The 21,218-nt window shown below is 40.7% G+C and overlaps 1 protein-coding gene across 7 annotated transcripts in view; it reads left to right on the top strand.

Moving 5' to 3' along the window:
• The window catches only part of ARHGEF28 (Rho guanine nucleotide exchange factor 28), a 221,277-nt gene that overhangs the window by 173,618 nt on the left and 26,441 nt on the right, over positions 1 to 21,218 (top strand). For all 7 annotated transcript variants that reach the window (XM_019532256.1, XM_019532253.1, XM_019532258.1 and 4 more), the window contains 13 exons: positions 442 to 564; positions 1,732 to 1,849; positions 5,150 to 5,404; positions 5,965 to 6,041; positions 6,980 to 7,158; positions 8,337 to 8,425; positions 9,226 to 9,408; positions 11,394 to 11,525; positions 12,256 to 12,350; positions 15,039 to 15,077; positions 15,170 to 15,217; positions 15,958 to 16,446; positions 19,578 to 19,878. In XM_019532256.1, coding sequence (XP_019387801.1) covers positions 442 to 564; positions 1,732 to 1,849; positions 5,150 to 5,404; positions 5,965 to 6,041; positions 6,980 to 7,158; positions 8,337 to 8,425; positions 9,226 to 9,408; positions 11,394 to 11,525; positions 12,256 to 12,350; positions 15,039 to 15,077; positions 15,170 to 15,217; positions 15,958 to 16,446; positions 19,578 to 19,878 — 2,128 coding nt within the window. The remainder of the gene's footprint in view (positions 1 to 441; positions 565 to 1,731; positions 1,850 to 5,149; positions 5,405 to 5,964; positions 6,042 to 6,979; positions 7,159 to 8,336; positions 8,426 to 9,225; positions 9,409 to 11,393; positions 11,526 to 12,255; positions 12,351 to 15,038; positions 15,078 to 15,169; positions 15,218 to 15,957; positions 16,447 to 19,577; positions 19,879 to 21,218) is intronic.

Below are 21,218 nucleotides of genomic sequence, written 5' to 3'. Positions count from 1 at the left end.
AATTGTTACCAACTGATAACTTCCATAAGCAATGATGGTCTTGGTGCAGTGTGTAATGGAGAGCTGCTCCCATCACTAAATCTGCTGTGCTACTTGACAAGCTTGTTAGACACCTATGCAGAAATGTTTTTGAGTGAATGAACTGGATGGGTATGGACAATATCCTGCCTCCTTGTCTCCCTAACTGGGTCTTTTAGTACAGTGCTGAGGTATTGTCAAGGTTAACAATACCTGGGATGCTGTTTCAATTTCTGTTGTAATGTTCTTGAAAACAAGTAACCTGTTTTCATTGCTCAATGGAAATCAGAAAGTTAAGTTACCAATATAAAAAGTAAATTACTTTAAAATGAATACTATTCATAAATATGTAGCATGTATAAATCCTATATCCTTTAAAATTAAATATCTTGCTCAGCACTATTTAAGTATTGTTTTTATCAGTTCTCAGAGGAAAATGCAAATAAAATGAAGAAAATATATGGAGAATTTTGTAGTCATCAGAAAGAAGCTGTTAACCTTTTCAAGGAGTTGCAACAAAACAAGAAGTTCCAGAATTTTATTAAAGTAAGTGTTTATAAGAACATTACTTGCATAACTCAGTAGTCCAAATATATATATATATATGTAAAACTAGTAATTCTGATTTATGCTTCATAGGACCTGCTTTTAAGAACCAGTTTTCTATTATAGGGATGCTCGACCTCCAGCCTGTAAGCCAAATGTGGCCCACAGAGCCATTGCATCTGGCCCACATGGTTCCTTATGGAATGGGAAATTTGGCAGTGAGGGAGCGATGGCCATTAATGCAGTCACCCTTCCCCTGCCAAATTCCTTAGACCTCAAGCACTGCACCGCTGGTCACAGCTGGGCCACAGCCCCATTCCTACATCTGGATCAGGGCTGGGATATACCCCACCCCATTTGGGGCAGGGTTTGGGGGCCAAGCCACACCTCTCTCCCCATGGGGACAAGCCACACTCCTTTACCCCAGGGGGCTGGGTTGGGGCTGGGCCACAACCCTTCTTCCCCCACCTGTGGGGCTGGGTTGTGGCTGGGCTGCCCTGTGCCCCCCTCCACATGGCTGTATAGTGGCCACCGCACTAGGCCCAGTGCGGACCATGGGCAGGATCTAGCCCACAGAAAGATGGAGCACTGTTCATCTGGTCCACCAGAGAAAAGAGGTTGAGCTTCCCTGTTCTATTATGTTCGAATAATTCTTTCACTAAATCTGCAAGGGTGGGAAATTGGATTCAAAATTAGGTTGCTACTCTTCAGATGTATTACAGTGGCTAAGACAAAACACTGAGTCTTTCTTCACAAGTCAGTTGGTAAATTCTATTTCTCTTTCATTGAAAAAAAGGTTGGGACATCAGTCTATAATAAACATATGTTCTAGCTATTAGAGTCTTCATTACTTATGTCTTTTAGACACCCAACAAGACCATCTCTGGGTGCAAAGAAAAGAATTGTGCATGAAACAAAAGGTTATATATAAAATGAGGCAAGGCTGCCAAATATAAATGTTGGCTTTCATACAAACTAGGAACAGACTCAATTTTGGAGAGATTTAGGAAGATATCAGTAATTGACTGTGGACAGAGCAGCTAATTTAATGTTTTGTTTTGTTCCATTTCAGTTGATTCCCACACATTTAGATCAAATTGCATTCACTGATCATAAGCCATTTTTAATGTATGTCTACCACTTTAATATTTATATGCATTTTTAAAGCTGAGAAATAGCAATCTTTTGGCCCGACGTCGAGGAATCCCAGAATGCATTCTGCTTGTCACTCAGCGCATCACTAAGTATCCAGTTCTTGTAGAAAGGATACTGCAGTATTCGAGAGGTGAGTGATAGCCTAAATCTTGTTACATATATGTAAGAGTGAGTGTGTGTGTGTGCGTGTGTGTGTGTGTGTGTGTGTGTGTATGTAATAGGATGTAACAGGATTTATATATATCTACAGAGTTTCTTTCTTTCTTTATTTATATAAAGAAACCCAAACTGAAACCTCAGTACATCTTTGGTACATTGGCTTCAACCTTATACCAAAGCTATGCATATGATCATGCAGAGAGCCAGCCCAAAGGCACTACTTGACCTCTGCAGTAATGAATGTCACTGAAACAGCATATCTGGCATGTGTTCTTGTCAAGGATGGACAAACTTTAGAAGGTTTAGAGGTCATAGGAACATAGGACTTGAAGGGCCTTCCTGGGCCATTGAGTTATGTCCTCTGTGTTCATAGGCAGACATTTGTCCAAAGGATCCATAAGAACATCCACTTTGTTCCCTCTAATGCACTGCAGCCACAAACAGCCTGTGGGACACCCCACTACCCCCATTACAATGTGCCATGAGTAAAGAGCAGTCTGCTGCCAATGCTCTGCCATTGTAATGGAAGGAAGTTTTTTGGATGAATACTTGCTCAGATGATCGTTGGAAAAGGACCATGGCTGGCCTGCACTGCAGAGTAAGGCAAAATACACTATGTTCTTTGCCAGTTTGACATTGGGGAAAAATTCAGATCAGGACTGATGAGTACAAAAGGTCTAAGATTTTTTGCTTAAACAAAAATAATCTTGAATATAAAATATGGAACTATTTTGGAACCAAAGCTGGAAATCAGTGTAAATGAATTCAAGGGAGTGTCTTATAGCTTAGCTCTGGTCAAACCATACAGAATGTTTTCCCTTAGTAGCCATTCAGTTTTTAAAATCAATTTGCTTCTGTACCTTGTTGGACTATTTTATCCTGCCTAGAAGCAATACAGTAGACTAACCTTCTCTGGTGTGGCAGGACTAGCCCTGCTGAGAGGTCATAACTCCCAGTGGCCAGCTAGCCTGTCTCTGCTTCAGCTCTTCCAAACCACCACCTTGTATCTTGCTTGCCATGCCTTGATGGAACAACCAGTTGTTTGGGAGGTATCCTGAGCCTTAGAATGGGGTTTCCCTACGGTCACTTGGCTCCACCCTTTTTATATTTGTCCAGGCCCTGCCCCTCTCGATCCAACCCTACTGGTTCTAATTTCTACTTTCAGTCCTAAACCCATTTAGTCCAGCCTTGGTGCCTCAGTAGCAGTGGCCCAGCTGGGAATTGAGCTCCATGGTTGGGGCTCCGGGGTTAAATCTCCCCCTCCCTCTGTGTATAACCCCCCTGTCAACAAGGGGTTAATTGCACAGGGTACTTTAAGGCACCTGCAGTGCAGCTGCCTCCTCCCTTCACAGGCAACTCTGGTCCTCCAGTCAAACAGAACCAAAACTGCAAGGAACTGCTTCAAGCTAAAATACTGCTCCTACAAGCACTTGCAGATCTGAACTGAAATCCTTTATCCCTTCTGGGTCCTGTGGCAGGGTAAAAGGAAAAAGAAAAAAATAAAGAATCCTTCTCAGTCCTTATCCACCAGGGCCCCCCTTATTGCTTCTGTGCACCACTGTGGTCTGCCTAAGAGTCTTGCCTCCTCCCCACCCAGGGCTAGAATTCCCCTCTAACCTGAGGGCAAGCCTATTTATTCCCCTGAGCCCCTTCCTTTCCGGTCAGACCGACCTATTGTCTGGTCTTAGCACAGAAGTTGCTCGTTAGTGTCAGCCCTGCACCTGCCTGCCCTTTGGCTGCAATCCCCTCAGCATTCAGCCACTCTCCAGGGCAGTTGCTAGCTGTTGCAGGGACCTTTCCTTTCCCTTCTTGCTGCTTGCCGGCTGCGGCTTTTCCCAGGAAGCTTTGCAGCTGCCTTTTCCCCAGGCCACAAAGACCCTGCTTTTAAAGGGCCCTTGCCAAGCCTGCTGGCACTGTAGCCTCCCACAGTAACAGGGCAATAGCACCTTCATGCACACTTTGTTGTTCCTGAATTGGAAGTAGTATCTCTGTATCTGTAAATTGGAAGTAGTATTTCTGTATGGCAGGGGTTTCCAACCTTTTTGGATCGGTGGTGGTGGCTGGATGTGGAGCAGGGGAGAGGCAGGGGGGTACATGGCTGGACGTGGGGGAGGAGGGTGGTGTGTGGCCGGATGCAGAGCAGGGGTGGCACGCAGCCAAATGAGTGGCAGTAGCCGTCACGTGTGAGCTTCTCCGGCCCCAGGCATCTGGTTGGGGGGACAGTGCCTGCACAGCAGCACAGGATGGTGCAGGGCAGTGCTCCGTCCCCGCCTGCCCATGTGTACCCCCTAGGGCCTTCTCAAATACCCCTGGGTGTACGCATACCCCTGGTTGACAACCCCTGCTGTATGGTGCTCCAGGCAGGCTAATAGGCATTCAGCAGGGCCAAGTGGCTGCCAGAAGCACCTTGTGAATTTGTGTACATTGCTTCCAGCTTAGGAGGTAGCCTGGCCAGAGCAGTGCAACATGTTTGAGGGTGCTGTGACCAGGAGGAGTAAGTTTACCATATAGAACTAGTCCTAATGATCCAGGAAATTGGTCATGTTTGTTAAAATTGAGAAGAAATAAGTATTGGAGACTGTTTTGATATGCAAATGCAGCTCTTCATGTTGAACACTGTATTCCAAATGATCGTCATCTGATTAGGAGACAAAAATATTCCGTATCCAATCAAAATACCAGAAATGCACAGACTATGAGTTATTTGCAAAAGCTATTTGAAGTAATTTTGATCAATGAATAATTTGAGATAATTGCAGTTTTGTCATGGCCAGATCACAAACCCAACAAAAAGCAGAAGTCTTAAATTTATAGTAAATTAATTGTCAAGTTATACTTACAACATAGAAAATACAAGCATTGTTATCTGGCACCCATGAGGAGCAGGGGGTGCTGGATAACCAAATATGCTGATTACCTGAGAGGCCCAAATAGGCGTCTTGGCCTGTCATCGCCCCTCCCACTGCATCAGTGTGCCAGAGAATAGGGCGGGGGGCCCAGCAGAGGCTGCTATGCCCCGGGTCATGGGGGCTCGGCAGCACAAGCTGCTTTGCCCAGGGCCATGGGGGCTCAGTGAAACCGGAAATGCCTCGGTGGGCATTTCTTACAAGCCAGCGTGCTGGTTAATAAAGCACGCTGGTTTGTAAGGTGCCAAATAACATGTCTTTTACTGTATTGCATTGCATTGTTAATAATCTCATGCTAGAAAAATATAAAATTCTTCTCTTATAGGTGTATGAGTGAGGTATTTTCTAATTTTTGTTTCATGCAGAAGGAACAGAAGAACATAACGACTTATGCAAAGCTCTTTGTCTTATTAAAGACATGATTGCAGCAGTAGACTTGAAAGTCAGTGAATATGAAAAAAAGCAAAAATGGATTGAGATTCTCAGTAAGATTGAAAATAAAACGTATACCAAGCTGAAAAATGGCCGTGTGTTCAGGAAGCAGGACCTGATAAAGGAAGAAAGAACACTTTTGCATGAAGGCATGGTGTACTGGAAAACTGCTACTGGACGTTTCAAAGGTACCACATCCTTGTAAAGAAGCCCTATAACCCTTCATTTGCAAACGGTGTATAGCAATTGTTTGGTTTAAAAGATAAAATAACTTGTTATACTATTTGACAAACGTGAGTTTGTGAGGTACTGGTACCAAAGCACAAGAAATAAGGCCAGTTGCTGAAACGTAATTCCAGAAAGTATTGTGATTTATAAGTGACACACAGTACAGCTAGGTTTGGGGACAAATTCAGATATGTTGTAAGTGGTTGTGCGATGTTCTAGGACTCTGCTTTTGGTTGCATTTCCTACTTCTCCACCTTCAGTCTGTTCCCAGGATCTGCAGTTTGTTTCCTTATTGTGTCCTATTGACTTGTAAATTTATAATATCTTCACATATGATTTTGTTGTGTGGTATCCATTTGTTTTTAGTACATTGTTTATAATACTAAGTAACAAAAAAGCCTACTCTCAGTTTCTGTTCACTATCTAAGAATTATTTGTTCAGGTTTTACCTTTTCTTTACAGCAAAAATGGGAATAAACTTCGATATCCTTCATTAAAACTATTCTCTTTTCTCCTAAAGATATCTTGGCTCTACTTCTAACTGATGTGCTACTGTTCTTACAAGAAAAAGATCAAAAATATATCCTTGCAGCTGTTGTAAGTATAGGAACAACCTTTTTAAATGTACACATTACATTTTTTATTTGCACTTTTCTTAAGTTAGGTCTAAATTACCCAATTATATCACAGTTGGTTTTGTTTTCTAGCACTGGGAATCTTGTTATAGAATGAAGATGCATATGCTTATGATATTAATATGATTTCCAAATTCAAAGTTCATGTTTTAAGGAGAGGGAGGTTTCTCAGAATAGAAAAAGAGAACATATTTTAAAGTTGTATTTCACTGATTATGAAGATCTTAAATAGAAGCAGGCTCTTAATTAAAAGTAAATTTTATACAAATTCATAGATTCATAGATTGTAAGGCCAGAAGGGACCTTGGAAGATCATCGCGTCCAGCCCCCTGCACCAAGCAGGAAAGATAACTGGGAGTCAGGTGACCCTAGCAAGGTGACTGTCTAATCTCCTCTTGAAGATTTCCAGGGTAGGTGATTGCACCACCTCTGGAGGGAGCTTATTCCACAGTCTGGACACCCTGCTTAATTGTGCAAAATAAAGCTCAAGATGTATTTTAACTGCAAATATAGTACATACGTATACCTGAAAGATAGGAAATTCTCTTTACATTACATTAAATTTTCAAAAGCATATATATGAATTTTGAGGCTCAACCTTAAACAGTACTTTTTAGCAGGTACAAAACACTTTCTGCTCTGATATTCAGTGGCTATGTTAATAATTATAGGAATAGCTGAAGGAATATGGCCTAGAAACTTTGCTTTTCTTATCATTAAAAAATGTAAACCCTGTATCATTGGTAAAGCCCACTTAGAGTGCCCATAAATGCCAGGAGTAGAATTGGTTCAATAACTTAACAATTTATGTTCTTCTAAAACTTCTGTCTCTTGTAATAAGATCATTTTATTCTAAAATATGCTTTTATTTATTTATTTATTTATTTATTAATTACATAGGACCAGAAGCCTTCAGTTATATCCCTTCAGAAGCTGATAGTAAGAGAAGTAGCCAATGAAGAAAGAGGAATGTTTCTCATTAGTGCTTCGTCTGCAGGCCCTGAGATGTATGAGATTCATACAAATTCCAAAGAGGAACGTAATAATTGGATGAGGAAAATTCAAGATGCAGTTGAAAGGTACAGGGAAACCTTTTTTTTTAAGCATGCAGTGTAGGACATCTTAGCTGTGCTAAGCTGATCAGTTCTGTTTTGCAGTGCGTTCATTAAACTGTTTTGTTTGCTTTGATTCTAATGGAATATCACTCTGGAGCTGAGCTCACTAGTACCACAGTGGCCTCAGATCCGTCTGAAGTGAACGCTCAGCTTCCAATCTCTGTGTATAGATCCCATGCACTGCCAACTGTTTGGTGAACTTGGTAGCTTTTGCCAGTAGTGAAACTGAGTTTTGATTTGTGCTTAAGGCTTGTATAACAATCCCCACCCCCCCATAAACCTCAGAGGGAAACTGTGCCAAACTGTTGAGTTTCTCATGGCTTCCTAAGGAACCTGTTTGCCTGCCCTTGTCTAGTGAGACCTATTTGCTTGGTAGCTCAGGTGCCTTTCTTGACACTATTCCATACTCACTCTGAGTCTTTGGGAAAATCTTCCCCCAAGTTTGCTTGAGAGGGCCAGCTGCTCTGCTACCTCCCATTCAGTCATTAGGGAGTTAGGAAGGTAACTGGTCCCCAAAATATCTTCAGAGTAGCAGGCTGGTGAAGGGGACAGCCTTTAGCTTGCTGCTTAAATATATATCTATGTGGTACAGTGCAATGGTACAATGCAGTTACAGTCATGACAGTGTGGAGCTACACTTGGGTATCTACATAGTACTGAACTTTACAGGATCTAAAGGCCGTATGTCACTTTAGGGAATGGGGTTGGTTTATGCTGCTGACTCACAGAATAGGCTTCAGGTAAGAGGTAGGTATTAGCTCAGTCTTTAGCAGGGCTCACAGAGCACTTTGAAACTCCTGGTGAACTGAAGCTAGGCTGAGTATTCCTTTGATTCCTTTGCAAAATATTTTCACAGCTTCCTCTATCACAGTTGTCTTCCTTTCTTGCCCCCTATTCAGTGAAGTGGAGACCATCAACCAAGTTTCTAACTAACCAATAATATTAAAAGAGGCTGTAGACAGGTTTGTTCCTGTGTTATAGCAGAATTTGACAATGTTGCACTTTATTTATTATGGCTGCAGAATTTCTCTTTCTCTCTCTCTCTCTCTCTCTCTCTCTCTCTCTCTCTGTTCCCCCCACCACTCCCAGTGTAATTTACACACTTTGCTTTATTCACTTTTGTTTAATTTGTTTTGTTCAAGTTGCCCAGAGGAAGAAGGAAAAAGTAGTGAACCTGATGAGGACAGACGGATAGCTGAGGCCAAAGTGGCAAAAATTCAGAAATGTCAAGGTATAGTATCTCTCCCACTATTGGGAAATGTAGCAGACACCATGGTGGATGAGTTTAGCATGGCTGGGTTGGTCACTGGATATGCTATAGAAGTGGTCAAGTAAGCAATGCTCTGAAGGAGGTTAGAGCTATTTATTTTTTAATATTTACAGTGCTAGATCCAGTCCTTCTCTAAATAACTAGTTCAGCCACCAGAAGCATTATGGACATGTAAATTAGCCTGGATGAAGTGCCACACTAGCATGACTGGTTTGTTTCTAATACCAAACTTAGCACATTTAGAGCTAGGTTTTGTCTTTCTAAGCAGTGCTGCATTGTGTGGTGTAGGCATATTCTTTCATGAGGATGTTTTGCAGTTTTCACCTCGTTGTAATCAATATAAAATAACATCTGAAAAAGTCTTCAAAACTGAAGTTTCCAAATTAATACTCGGCTGATACAGTTTTGTTTTGCTGAAGTAACTTGAGCCTTTAATAAATGTATGGTTTTGTATTCATTGACATCAGCTGGTATGCTTCCGCCTTGTTTCTAATCATAGGCAAAGTTGCATCATCAAAATCCCTCCCTGATGTGACTTTCTGCCACTGGTGGACTCTCTCTGCCAGGGTCTCTGCCAGCTTTTATCAATGCAAACCATGTAGTGAATCTCCCTCCCGGCAGTTTTCAAAAGGTTTGGTATAAAGCAGGTGCTTTGCTTGAATTAGCAAATCGTATTTAATGTGGCAGATGGGTAATGAATAAATTGTCTATGGAAACAAAGGTGTTACTGTTAATATAACCTGTACAATTTTTGTTCATAGAATCTCTGAATAACCAGGACCAGCAGATCTGTAATTACTTGGAAGACAAGCTTCGTATCTATGCAGAGCTTGGAGATATGTGTGGATTTGAGGATGTTCATGTAGAGCCACACCTGCTTATCAAACCTGACTCTGGAGAAACACCACAGTCTGCCACATTGCTGGCAACAGCGCTCAGGGAAGGTGAGTTTTTCTAGAAAAAAATAAAGCTATAGCTATATGCACAGACAGTTCTGCAGTCAGATATTTCAAGTAAATACGACACTTTAATATATATTTGGTCTTCAGCCAGTTTGCCTTTTGCTGTGATTTGGTCAGGTCTCAAAAGCTCAGCAAAATCAGGCTGGGTCAATACTTGGTCTAGACGCCGCCAAGAAACATCTTGGTGCAGGAGCTGATGGTATGGGTTACATATTGTGTCTCAACATGGAGCTAGGGGACCTGTGTTACTGGAAGTGCTGTCTGCTTATGGAAATTTGTTTTTAAAAAGCATTATCCTGAAGATTTGTGGAGACCATTTCAACACCCAGTGAAATCTCCATAAGTTGGGCCAGGGCCTATAATGTAGGTCTTGTTTGAAAACCTCTATCTAGCCATTAGCTGTTGGGTTCAAAGCTCCTTGAGATGTGAGCAACTTTTAAACATTGCGTATTGAGAAAAAGCTTAGATGAATATGTAGATCCCATCTATAAAATAACAAGCTATGGTAGTCTTAATTCAGGTGCTGCAAGATTCTGAACATTTGGACCCTAGAAAAGCTTAAGAGGTTCAGGCAGGAAGGGGAATAAAAAATTCTACTTCTGACTAATGAAGATTGAAATCTATAGGAAAAAAAATGCCCATGTTTTGGGAGTGTTCACTGATGGAAGAAACTCTTATTCTATAATATTTCAGACAAATCATTGCTTAACAGAAGGGTATGATCTGAATATAATGTTACCGCACTACTTACTACATTGTTTTTTCAGTACAAAGCTCCCATTATTTGCCAATAAGGTAATAATATTGGACTAAAATAATTTATCTCTATTGTCTTAGGATGAAATTATGTATTAGAGCTATCAGGTGCTCATTCTAAAGGAACGTTAGTCTGTGCTAAGATTAAGAAGTGTTAGTGATCAGTCACACAATTGGGGTTAATACTCTCTTTAGTGTGCACTGTTCCGACTTGCTGCAAGAGGGCTGGCCAGCAGAGGCATGGCTACGGACTGCAAGTCTGCTCCTTGCCTGCCCCATTTGCCACCTCTTTAGCCACAGTATAGGCTGAGGAGGAGGTGGGAAGGCCCCCGGTGCTGTTTGGATCATTTCCTCTGCTCTCCAAATGACCCAACTGTCCACCACTGGCCCCCAGATTTTCCTTCTACCCCAAAATCTTGCCCTCACCCTCAATTGCCCCCTCCACTTGGGATCACTGCCCTGCTACCCCAGTCAGCCTGAGAGCAGTGACAGCAGTGGGAGGAGAGGTTCCCAGCAGATCTTGGGGGCCCCCCACTTGCTGCCCTTCCTTCAGTTGTGGGGCCTGGTGGTGTCTTGATATGGGCTTGCAGGGTCAGTAGGATCTGTATGGGCCCTAGGAGCAGACATTGGAGGAACATCCCTTCCCCTCCCTCTTACCAGTACAGTACCTTCCCACCCACCTGCTCCCCTATTCCCCCTACCCACTCTTTCCCCCCTCCAATGCTGGTTTACCCCCTCCCCCATGACCCTCTCTCCTTAGCTTCCCTGCCCCCCTTCACCTCTTTCCCCTTTTTCTTCACTCACCTCATTCCCATCCACCTATTGTCTGGCTATTCCCAGTCGTCAGCCCAGGGCTAGTCTACCTTGGAGGCAGTACTTTCTGAGATACTGAAGTCTGCAGATTGGTGGGTTATCTCAGGTAAACACCCAGAAGTTGACTTAATTTGAGCTAAGTAGCGCAGCTCAAAGATGTCTTTGTGTTATCATTCAAGATGACACATTAATGCTCTTAATGTGGTCTAATTGTCATGTGTAATCTCACCCTTAGTCATGATTGACTTTGACTTCTGGTGTAATTTTTCAGGGTGCTTTTATGGTATTAGTTATACCATAACTCACAAGGGAGCATTCCAGTCTAAAAACCCTGACATGGATTTGTGCTCAGTAAAGATATTCATGGATTCTATAATACCTCATATTTTCTTTTTCAGTGGAAAGCCTCCGTGTTGCTGTAGCATCCTCACAACTGAATGAAGCAAACATGTCACCAGAGGAAAGTGCTGGAGAATATAGCCTGAAACACACACTTGGTACCAATGATATTTTTGGATCATCTATCAGTTGTAAGTAAAACTTGATACTTCTGATGGTTCAAATAAAAATGCTACTTTTTCTAGGACATTTCTAAGTGTTCCACAATCCACCAGAGCAGATCTTCAGCCACTGTAAATTATAACAATTCTACTGAAGTCAGTGGACACTTTTGCCCCAGCTGCCGATCTTCCCAAATGTATACCTTCTTCCACTCAATATTAATATTAGATATTTACATACAGAGAAACATATACTACACACAGAATATCCAGTCAATATTCAAAATTTTATCACATTTTAAACTATTGTTTAACAAATTGATTTTCATTAGATGTTCTGAAATTCAGTTGCTGCACAGAGTATGACCTTTTTAATAGTTGCAGCTATAAATCGTATAATGTAGAGTTCTTAAAAGCCTTGAGAATTCAAAATAAATAATATAAAAACTATAGATTCAATGTATTTTTAGCAGTACAAGAACATTTATTTTTTAAATTGCTTTTTTACAGTTGACATTTCTTATTTTTCGAAGAAAATGGCATGGGCCATTTTTCTCACATTTGCATTTCCATCATGAATATATTTGTTTATCTATTTATAGGTACAACCTAGGTAAATCTGTAATTCTAGCATACTGTGAGTTATTGTAAAGTTCATGTGCATTTCTTTGCCTTTTCAGAAAAAGGTTTCAATGTATGTTTTAAATAGCTGCTACTTGTTTCTATCACATGCATGTTTTGGGGTTTTTTTTATCCCTAGTTACAGAAATACACGGAGATGAGGACTGTAGTGACGTTAATCCCAATACTGAGCACGTTGTAAATGAAGAGACAGATGTTGGGATGGGGGAGAAGGTACTGTTATCTGATTTATCTTTATGTATCACACCTGGCACAATAAACACTGAACCAGATTGGAGATTTTGGCTCCTGCAATTCAGATAAATAATGACTAGCATGAGGTGCTTAAGAATTGTACTGGTGCCCAAAGCACTGACTGGGTGAATTTTATAAAGTTAAAATAAATAAATGAAACAAAAGTCACAGTGGTTAATTAACCATGATATATTTTTAGAAGAGTCACTCAGCCTGTGGACTGAAATAACAGCTGTTATTGCCACTCATGCAACATGTTAAGACCACTGGACCTCTGAAAATACAGATCATTGACCTTGCCCATTCCTATCCTTATCCTACACGCTAATCTGTGTGGGACTGATACTGGGACTTCCTCTAATCCCATTTTATGGCATGTACGTGGCATAGATCTTTTATTTTACAAATAGATGGTGTGGTGGCCCTTTGCACTCAGGTGACTTTCACTCTACTGAGAGCTGGCCAGTACAAGAAGCCTGTGTTCTTACACCAGGCTGCTTTTGCATATTGAGTGAAAACCAAAACAGATTAAAACATGGAAGTCTTTAAAGAGCTAAAACAATTAATGCCAAATCCTCACACTGAAAAATCAGTGCAAAACAGAGACTAGACACAAGAAGTTTTAATTGGCAGCAAGAAGCTTTTTTATAAAGGTAAAATGGAGAGTAAACTCAGACTGAGTGTGGAAATTGTCTTTGAATACTTGTTACAGACTTCCCCCACAGAGAAAAGAAGGGAAACGAGGGAGGTAGACAAGGTGGGGAGAGTGGTTCAGATGGGGAGAGGAATCTGGAAAAGTGAAACTGAAAACTGATAATTTTACAGAAAGGGAGAAAAGAGGAGGAGAGTTAGCAGTGAATAGAAAAATGTATTAAAATGGGAAGCAAAATTGGCCAAAAAACTATAGTTACTAGGGAGAAACAAAAACCAAAAGGAGAGACGTAGAAAGAGAGAGATGGGGGATGAACTGGGAAAGTGAACAAGAAACAGGTAGGATGTAAACATTGTACCACAGTGGAAGACAGATTCAGACTCACTCCAGATAGTAGGTCCACCATTTTTTGCTTCATAATATATCAGATTTACCAGAAGGTGGCAGACCAAGTAAAGAAAATGGAAGAGAGGTAAGCAATGGACAAACCTATGCTTTAAACTGTTTAAAAAAGGGAGGAGGAGCTGCTTCTGAGAGCACCCGTCAGAGCTATTGTGTTGTAACTATTACATCTGCATGCTCCTGTACTGATATACATTAGCTAGAAGCTAAAGTGAATAAATGACTTGGGGGTCAAAGTTGCTGTGGATTTTTAGCACTAGTACAGAAACATGAAGCTATAAATTGCATTGTAATAGGTTATATCAGTATAATTTGATATCAACACGATTGTTCCATCTGTCTTATACCCTCATGGTATGTCTACCAAGGAGTTGGGTGAAGTGATTGCAAAATGGATAGACATACTCAGCCAACTACCTTGGGTAGCAATAGCAGAGAAGCCATGGTGATGGACTGTATGAGTGTTCTGAATGCTTAATTCAGTGACTTGTCTACATGGAAGTCTTCCTTGTTGCTGTTACTCAGACTTGCTAAATTAAACCTATTCTGAGTGTAATTAATGTGCTGCAATGATAACTACTGACAGCAGTGCAGACATACTTTCAGAGGAGGGCCATGGGCACTGGGTGACCAAGTCATGTTCTGATTTGTCATGGCTTTATTCTACTGCATGCCCAGTGTATTTAAATAGGGCTAAAAAGAATAATGGGCTTTCCTCCATTTTGTTCTACTTTTCTAGCTTAATGGCTGTAGTATAGCACAGTAAACAGCTTTCAGCCCTGCCGCCTCCCTTTTGACAATGTTTCTTCCTGTCCTGTTTCCTCCTCCTGTCGTCCCCATCTTTTCCCTTCCCCACTTCTCACTCACATGTGCTTCTCCAGTGCTGCTCAAGCTCTGCTGTCATCAGTCCTCTTTTGTATGGTGACCTTGCCACAGTGGGACTACAAAGAGGAATCTAACTGCAGAGCTGAGCAGCTTTTCCATTAATGTTTAAAGAGGAAAAGTTGGGGAAGGAACAAGGAAAAATAAGAAGAGTGAAGAAGAAAAATAGCAAGGTCATATAGAACAAGAGAGAAGTGAAGGGCAGGGAAAGAGAAAATATGGCAGTAGTGCATGCTGAAAGGCTGTGAGTAACTTCTCTGTTCCTGAATTTTAAAAGGTTCTTGGGAAAGAAAGAAGCATAAAATTAATGAGCCAACTCTCATAGCAACAAGCTTTGCTAGGGTGAACATTAGTGGCTGTTCCTGCACTTTGCAGAGGACTGAAGGCACTCAGCCTTTGCTTCAGGCTTTTATAATGTGTCTGAGGCATCCTGTGTAGCTTACTAATACAAACTGTTGTAGCTCCTTGCTATGTTAGCACATAGGTTTCTGAAGAAACACAAGTTATAATAACTGACTCTGAGGAACACAAACCATTCTACTGCATATACTGTAACTTGGATATTTCCAAGTTACTCTTTTGATTTTTTTCCACATGACAAAAATAGGTTAGACTCATCATAGCATATATTATTAAAATGTATATGAGGTCTTACAAAAACCATGACCTAGATGATATTTTATGATGTATGACTGCTGTTCATAGCTATATATATATTATTTATATTGTAGATAGAATGCACGACTTTCCCACGTTCTACACAGACAGAGGTGAGTTTGTTTAAATCCCCAAATCTGAATGTGTTGTTTGATTAAACTTTGTGGTATGTGTCATCTTGAAAATCCTTCTCTTTCTTTTTCAGATTGTACAAGCAATCCAGAATTTAACCCGTCTCTTGTACAGCATCCAGGTATTATTGTAACAATTGTGAAAAATAATGGATCCATTAATGTTTTACTCCTTTAATTTCTTTATCCTGTCATACTTTTAGACACGGATGTTAAATTTTGCTGATTTTTTGCCATAACATAATACAAATAATAAAGTGGGTATAGAATATAAATTAACATATTTACAAAATTATATTCTTCTTCCAAGAACCGTGAAGAATGCTTGTCCAGAAAACCTTTTTTCCAAGATATGAAATTCCTAGAATTGGTTGGAGAATAGAATTTTCATCCAACAGAAAATTCCAACATTTCAACATTGTTTTCAAGTTAGACAAAATAATGGGAAAATATCAACATCTCTGAATCAAACATTTTCAAAACTCTTCATTGTGTGAAAAGATGTTGATATTTTACTTTTCTTTTTTATTCAACTTGAAAATAGCTGCGATATAAAAGTTAAACATAAATAACAGCAATTACTACTACTCCTATTACTATTATTATTGGTGTTTGTTATTGTTATCAGTTGTAACTCAAAATTGCGTGGAAGGAGTGAAATGATTAAGTGCATTTAAGAGTGTTCCTCAGCGTATGTATGCACATATAATCCTATGCTCATGTGATGAATGGGCTCTGAAGAGTCTGTGAACATGGCTATTTGAGGAAAATAGTAAGATTTTTATGTAATAGTTATATGAAAAACTAACTAAATTAATTTCATGTTTTTTAAGTTAAGATTTGTTTTTGTTTTGGTGACTAGGCAGCCCTAACCATCCAGGACAGTCACATTGTGATCCATAAGATACTTTTGCAGGAGCATGAAAGAACCAGCCGTGGTCACAGCTCTCGTGTAAACCTAATCCTGGAACAGGAAAAGCACCGGAATTTGGAAAAACAAAAGGAGGAACTAGTAAATATACACAAGCTTCAGCACCAGTTTCAACAAGAGCAACAGCGCTGGTATCGGGAGTGTGACCAGCGGCAACGGGAGCAGGAGATGAGAGAGAGCTGGCTACAGGAGAGAGAGGAAGAGTGCCTATGGCAGGAAGAGCTTCTGCAGAGGACCCGGGGAGAGCTGGGTCTGCAGCTACAGGAGTACCAGCAGAACCTGGAAAGGCTTAGAGAGGGCCAAAGAATGGTAGAAATGGAAAGAGACAGGGTGAAGATGCAGCAAAAGATACTGTGGCATTGGAAACATAGCTGCCAGAGTGGTCTTCCTGTAGTAGTCTCATCCTCAGGGAACCAACAGGTATACATTTCCCCACAAGCCCAACCAGAGTGCTATAGAGACTTGCACTGAAGATGATAACATTTCAGGAAGTGGCCTCTGAGGCTGGCCTGATACCTCAGCTGACAGCTTTCTTGAGCCTGGTATTTGTGAGACCTAAATTCAAGCAGAACAAGTTTAAATGAATATCAGAGCAGTGCAAAAAGGACATTTTGCCCATGGTTATAAATAGGCTTGGCAGGATTTGATTTGTATCAATAAACATTGATAAATGGTGAGTTCCCCAACACATATTGGTGGAAACATATCTCCATTGGTAATCCATCAAAATTTATAGAAAGCGGATGTAAACAACAAAAAATCTGGGATGAGGTAAGGAAATCTGGGGCGGGGTGCTGCTCACGCATGCATGCATTTGTGCACATGCGCACACAGATACACTCTGTAGGCAGAGTGGGGGGAGCCTTGGCTACGCATCAGGCACCAAACTCCTGGTGAGCCCAGCCTGGCCCCTGTGACTGGGGCCAAACTCCCACCGAACCTGGTGCAGCCTCAGCGTGATTAGGTATGCTTTATTAATTTTTGGATATTTACTTTTTATATTTTAACATGATTTTTAAAGCTTTTAACTGAATACTATCATTACTAAATTGTCTGCCCCCCACAGCCCTAATTTCAGGCAGTCCTGAAAATTTTAAATCAATAAAAATCGATACAAATTGGAAGAGATGTTTAAAAATAAACATTGATTTTTAGCTTGTTGAAATTATATAAAAAAATCAAATTCAGTTATAAACATAAGGGGATAGGAAAAAGGTTATCTATCACAAGGAGCCAAGCTTTGCCCTGCAACTTCTACTTTGCCATTAAATAGTAGAATGCAATGTTTTCCTGCAGTAAGAGGCACCCTCCATGCTCTGTTTTTCAGAGGAAAACGGTATCTCTACAAGTAGAGGTGCAAACTCTAGAAATGTTGAAGGGGCTCTCCCCAGCCACACCCCCTGCTCCTGCTCCTTTGTTATAGTTCTGCCCTGAGGAAGCAGCTGAGGATTCCTCTTAATGTGGGGAATTCCTGGCTGTCATACAGCATGCATAATGGGCTCTGCTTCCTCCTCCCTTCACTCTCCAGTGCCAGGAGGCATGGAGTTCAGCCAGTCATGCCAATGTAATGGTCTAAATGGGGCCTTTATTAGCCCAAATGGGGGACATTATTAGTTGGTGCAACTTAGAACTAAGAACCAATGTTGCTTAAATATTTAGGTCCAGATCCTATACCACTTATTAGTTGCTGAAATGCGAGCCTATTCTAACTTGCTTGAGTAACTTGAGAACTGTTAACATGTAAGAAGAGTGGGTCCTCTTCCTCCTCTTCACCACTGTTTTCTGAGTAAGTCTTAAAGTTAAAATAATGATGTATCACATAAATTGCTGGGTTAACAGCTTTTTGGAGACTCAGGCAGCAGGGAGTAAAATTAGATTTAAACCCTTCAATGCATAAGTGCCAATTAAGAGGTTGAATCAGTGAAATAGGATTTGCCCTTTAATGTTTAAAATGCTTTAAATATGTATTGAGACAGAGTGAAAGGGAATGGATGTTTCTCTACAATGGTAGTTAGGAAATCCAGTCAGGATCTGGGGTTCCTCTGTTTTACTCCAGCGAATGCTTATTTATTCATATAAAGCGGTTTTGTGTTGACATGAGTTAAGAGCACCTACACCAGGGTACCAGCTAACCTGGGGTTAGGGCACACACCCGGGAGGTGGGAGATGGGGTGTGCATCAGATGGAAAAGAGAGTTGAACCTGGGTTTCATGCATCCTGGGTAAATGTTCCAACCCCCAAGATATTGGATAAAAGGAGGGCAGCAGCACCAATTCCAAATCCTCCTTCTGTTTCACTTCCTCCTCTTTCTTTTGTTTTTTTACAAGCACACGAGGATGAAACATTTGATTTGGGGTTGAATGGAATGTTTCACATAGAACAAAATTATTTGAAAAACATTTTTGTTTTGGCAAGAAAAATTCATGAACCATCCCTTGTCCACCTCCAGAGCTATGAGGAGCAGTGTGCCAGTTGGTGCTCAGAGTATGAAATGAGACACAGCCTCTGCTATTCATCTGCTCTTTTGCTCCAGTTATGATGAAAACTGTTGATTATAAATTCTTGCTGGATACTCATCCCCTCTGAGCACTAAAACAACTCAAAGACCTAGTATAGTTTACAGTGAAATTTTGTCTCATTTGGCAGAACTTATTAATGAGATAATACAAAGATTGCTTATCAGTGTAGTGGTAAAAGGAGCCAATTATGGGCCAGGAGAAATACTGATAGGTTGTGGTAGAGGAAACACCCACACATAATATACACAGCCTCCAATATCAACTTTAAACTGCCAATTCCTAGAGCTAAGGTCTAGAAACTCCACAATGGCTAAGGCTTAACTTCACTTCTTGGCAACCAAAACTGTCCTTGTGGTATTCTTAGGTACTAACAAATACTCCCTGTCTGTTGAATGCCGCTACCAGGAACTGCTTGTAAAGAAGATACCTTTCCAAAAGCTCCTATAAATTTGAACCCGGCTATGAAACCATTTTTGCGTGCTCTGAAGTTTGTCTATACTGTGGTCTAAAGGTGTGATTGCTACTTGGGTGGAGATATCTGAGCCAGCATTGAACTAGCTATTTTGGATATAGAGTAACTGTAGAGCTCAGGGTTTAACATAAACTACAAAACCTTGTTGTGGTCTTAAATGAATGCTTGGATAGCTTGCCTGCACTAAGATCTGTGCTGCCATGGCTACTATACCATTGGTACCCAAGCTAGCTAATTTAATGCTAGTTCAGCAGCATCTACAAGAGGGTCGCATGCCTGTAGCCATTTCAGTCAGTCTCAAGATGTCTGCACCTTCTATGACCTGGCCCTTTGCTCTTTGATATTTGGCAAATAGCAGTTTGCTTTCCTGTGCTTTGAGTGGAGCTGAGACGAATACTGCCATGTGTGTTTCTACAACACCTGTTCAAAGTACTCTAAAGCATGCATGCATTACAAATTTCACAGTCAGGTTTTGATGCCCCAATATAAGAAGCAGCCATCTAGCATTGGATGAGGAGGAAGCAGTTGATAAATACTTTCCCTGTTTTTTTCTTATGCAGATAGTAGTCCACAATCAATCGGACAGCTTAAGTGGTGAAAACACATTCCTCATAAATGAAGCTTTAGTACGGATGTCACTAAACAGTCTCAACAGTTCAAATCCGTCTCTAGTTTACCAGGATGGTGTGTATGGGATAAATATTTCAAATTCAGATATAACAAGGACTAGTGAAAATCAGGTGAACCTCAAGATGGACATTTCTTGTCAATCAGCAGTCACCAATGAACTTTGGAAATCCACAAGTTCCTACCAACAGATACCCTCCTCCTGTAAAATCAACAAGGATGCATTTAATAATGGTAATTAACACTTTACATATATATCTAACAGGCCATATGTTACCTCTCAATAAGTTAATTGCTAAAAATGAAGGCAATTTGGTAGTAAAAACATGCATTGATGGTTGTATGGTGTCGAGTTGGGGTGTATGTCAGTGGGCTTCTGGCTGATACTGCCTCACAGTTTAATATGTTATTGAGGAGAGTTAGCATTACAATAGATCTTGTAGAGGCAATGATAGGCCAATTTATTTCCATTAAGGAAAGAAAAGAATGTCAGAGGAACGGAGGAAAGTAGACAAAGTTTTTGAAAAGATATGCTGCATCTGTATCAAGGCAATCAGTGGCAGTAAATCCAAAATTATTTTTCAACATTAGGGTTTTTTTGGAACTATTTGACCTTCTTTTTCTATTGGGCATTTACAATAGCCACTTTTATAAAGAATCAATGTTCAGTACTTGAGATTTGAGTCAGAACAGCTTTTAAATCATTATGTCCAACTGATAATTGATGCTCCAAGTGCATGCTAGTAATAGACACCTTGTTTCAGGACCTTATTAAAGATGCTTTGAGAATGTCACCAAATCAAGAAAAGCATACAGAACTTCTAGAGGTTAAGGGAGTGAGAAGGAAGAAGTAACATGCGTTTGTTAAAATAGTTCCAGTAGTTCACATCATAGGAACTTGCTTACCATTTTATTGCCAGAATTGCAACATTATTTGGATGCAGTGAAAACAGTAGATGATTTAAATTCTGTTATGACAATTGATTATGACAGTTTGGAAGGGTGGTCTGGAAATGCCAGGCCAGTTACCTCCCCAGTGAAAGGCGGGTTAGGGAGCCTTAATAAAATCCCACATCCCTGGTGGCGTTCTAGCGAGCAGGGGGAGCCCAGGGCTCAGTTAAGGAGCCCCGAGACAGAGCTCTCATCAGGCACCTGGCTGCTGCCTGTTTGCTGGTCTTAAAGTGAGAACTGAAGTTCAAAGCTGAAGAGCAAAAACTCCACAGCAGACCTTGCCAGACTTAAAAAGCTTGTTACATAAAGATTTTCAGATAAGGTTAGCAGATATGTGGATGTACCTAATATGTTATCCAGTCATTAATATTAAGCTGCATTAATTCTAATATGGCAAGCAGATGTACTTTATTTGTTATCAAGCAGCCTATTTTGCCAATAGAAACTGCACCTGCAATAAAACTAGATCTAACTGGCATAAAACTACTGAACTCACTGTAGGTGACCCAGAGCTGCCCTTTCTTAACCCCTGGAAACCGGTTTATGTGCACCTAACTTCTGTTGTGTTTCATAGTTTCATAGTTTGTAGGGTCGGAAGGGACCTGAGCAGATCATCTAGTCCG

Source organism: Crocodylus porosus, unplaced genomic scaffold (assembly GCF_001723895.1).
Source record: "Crocodylus porosus isolate Cpor-Errol unplaced genomic scaffold, CroPor_comp1, whole genome shotgun sequence".
Lineage (NCBI taxonomy): Eukaryota > Metazoa > Chordata > Crocodylia > Crocodylidae > Crocodylus > Crocodylus porosus.
Note: the sequence above shows the minus strand (reverse complement) of the source record. Positions and strands in the feature narration are given on the sequence as shown.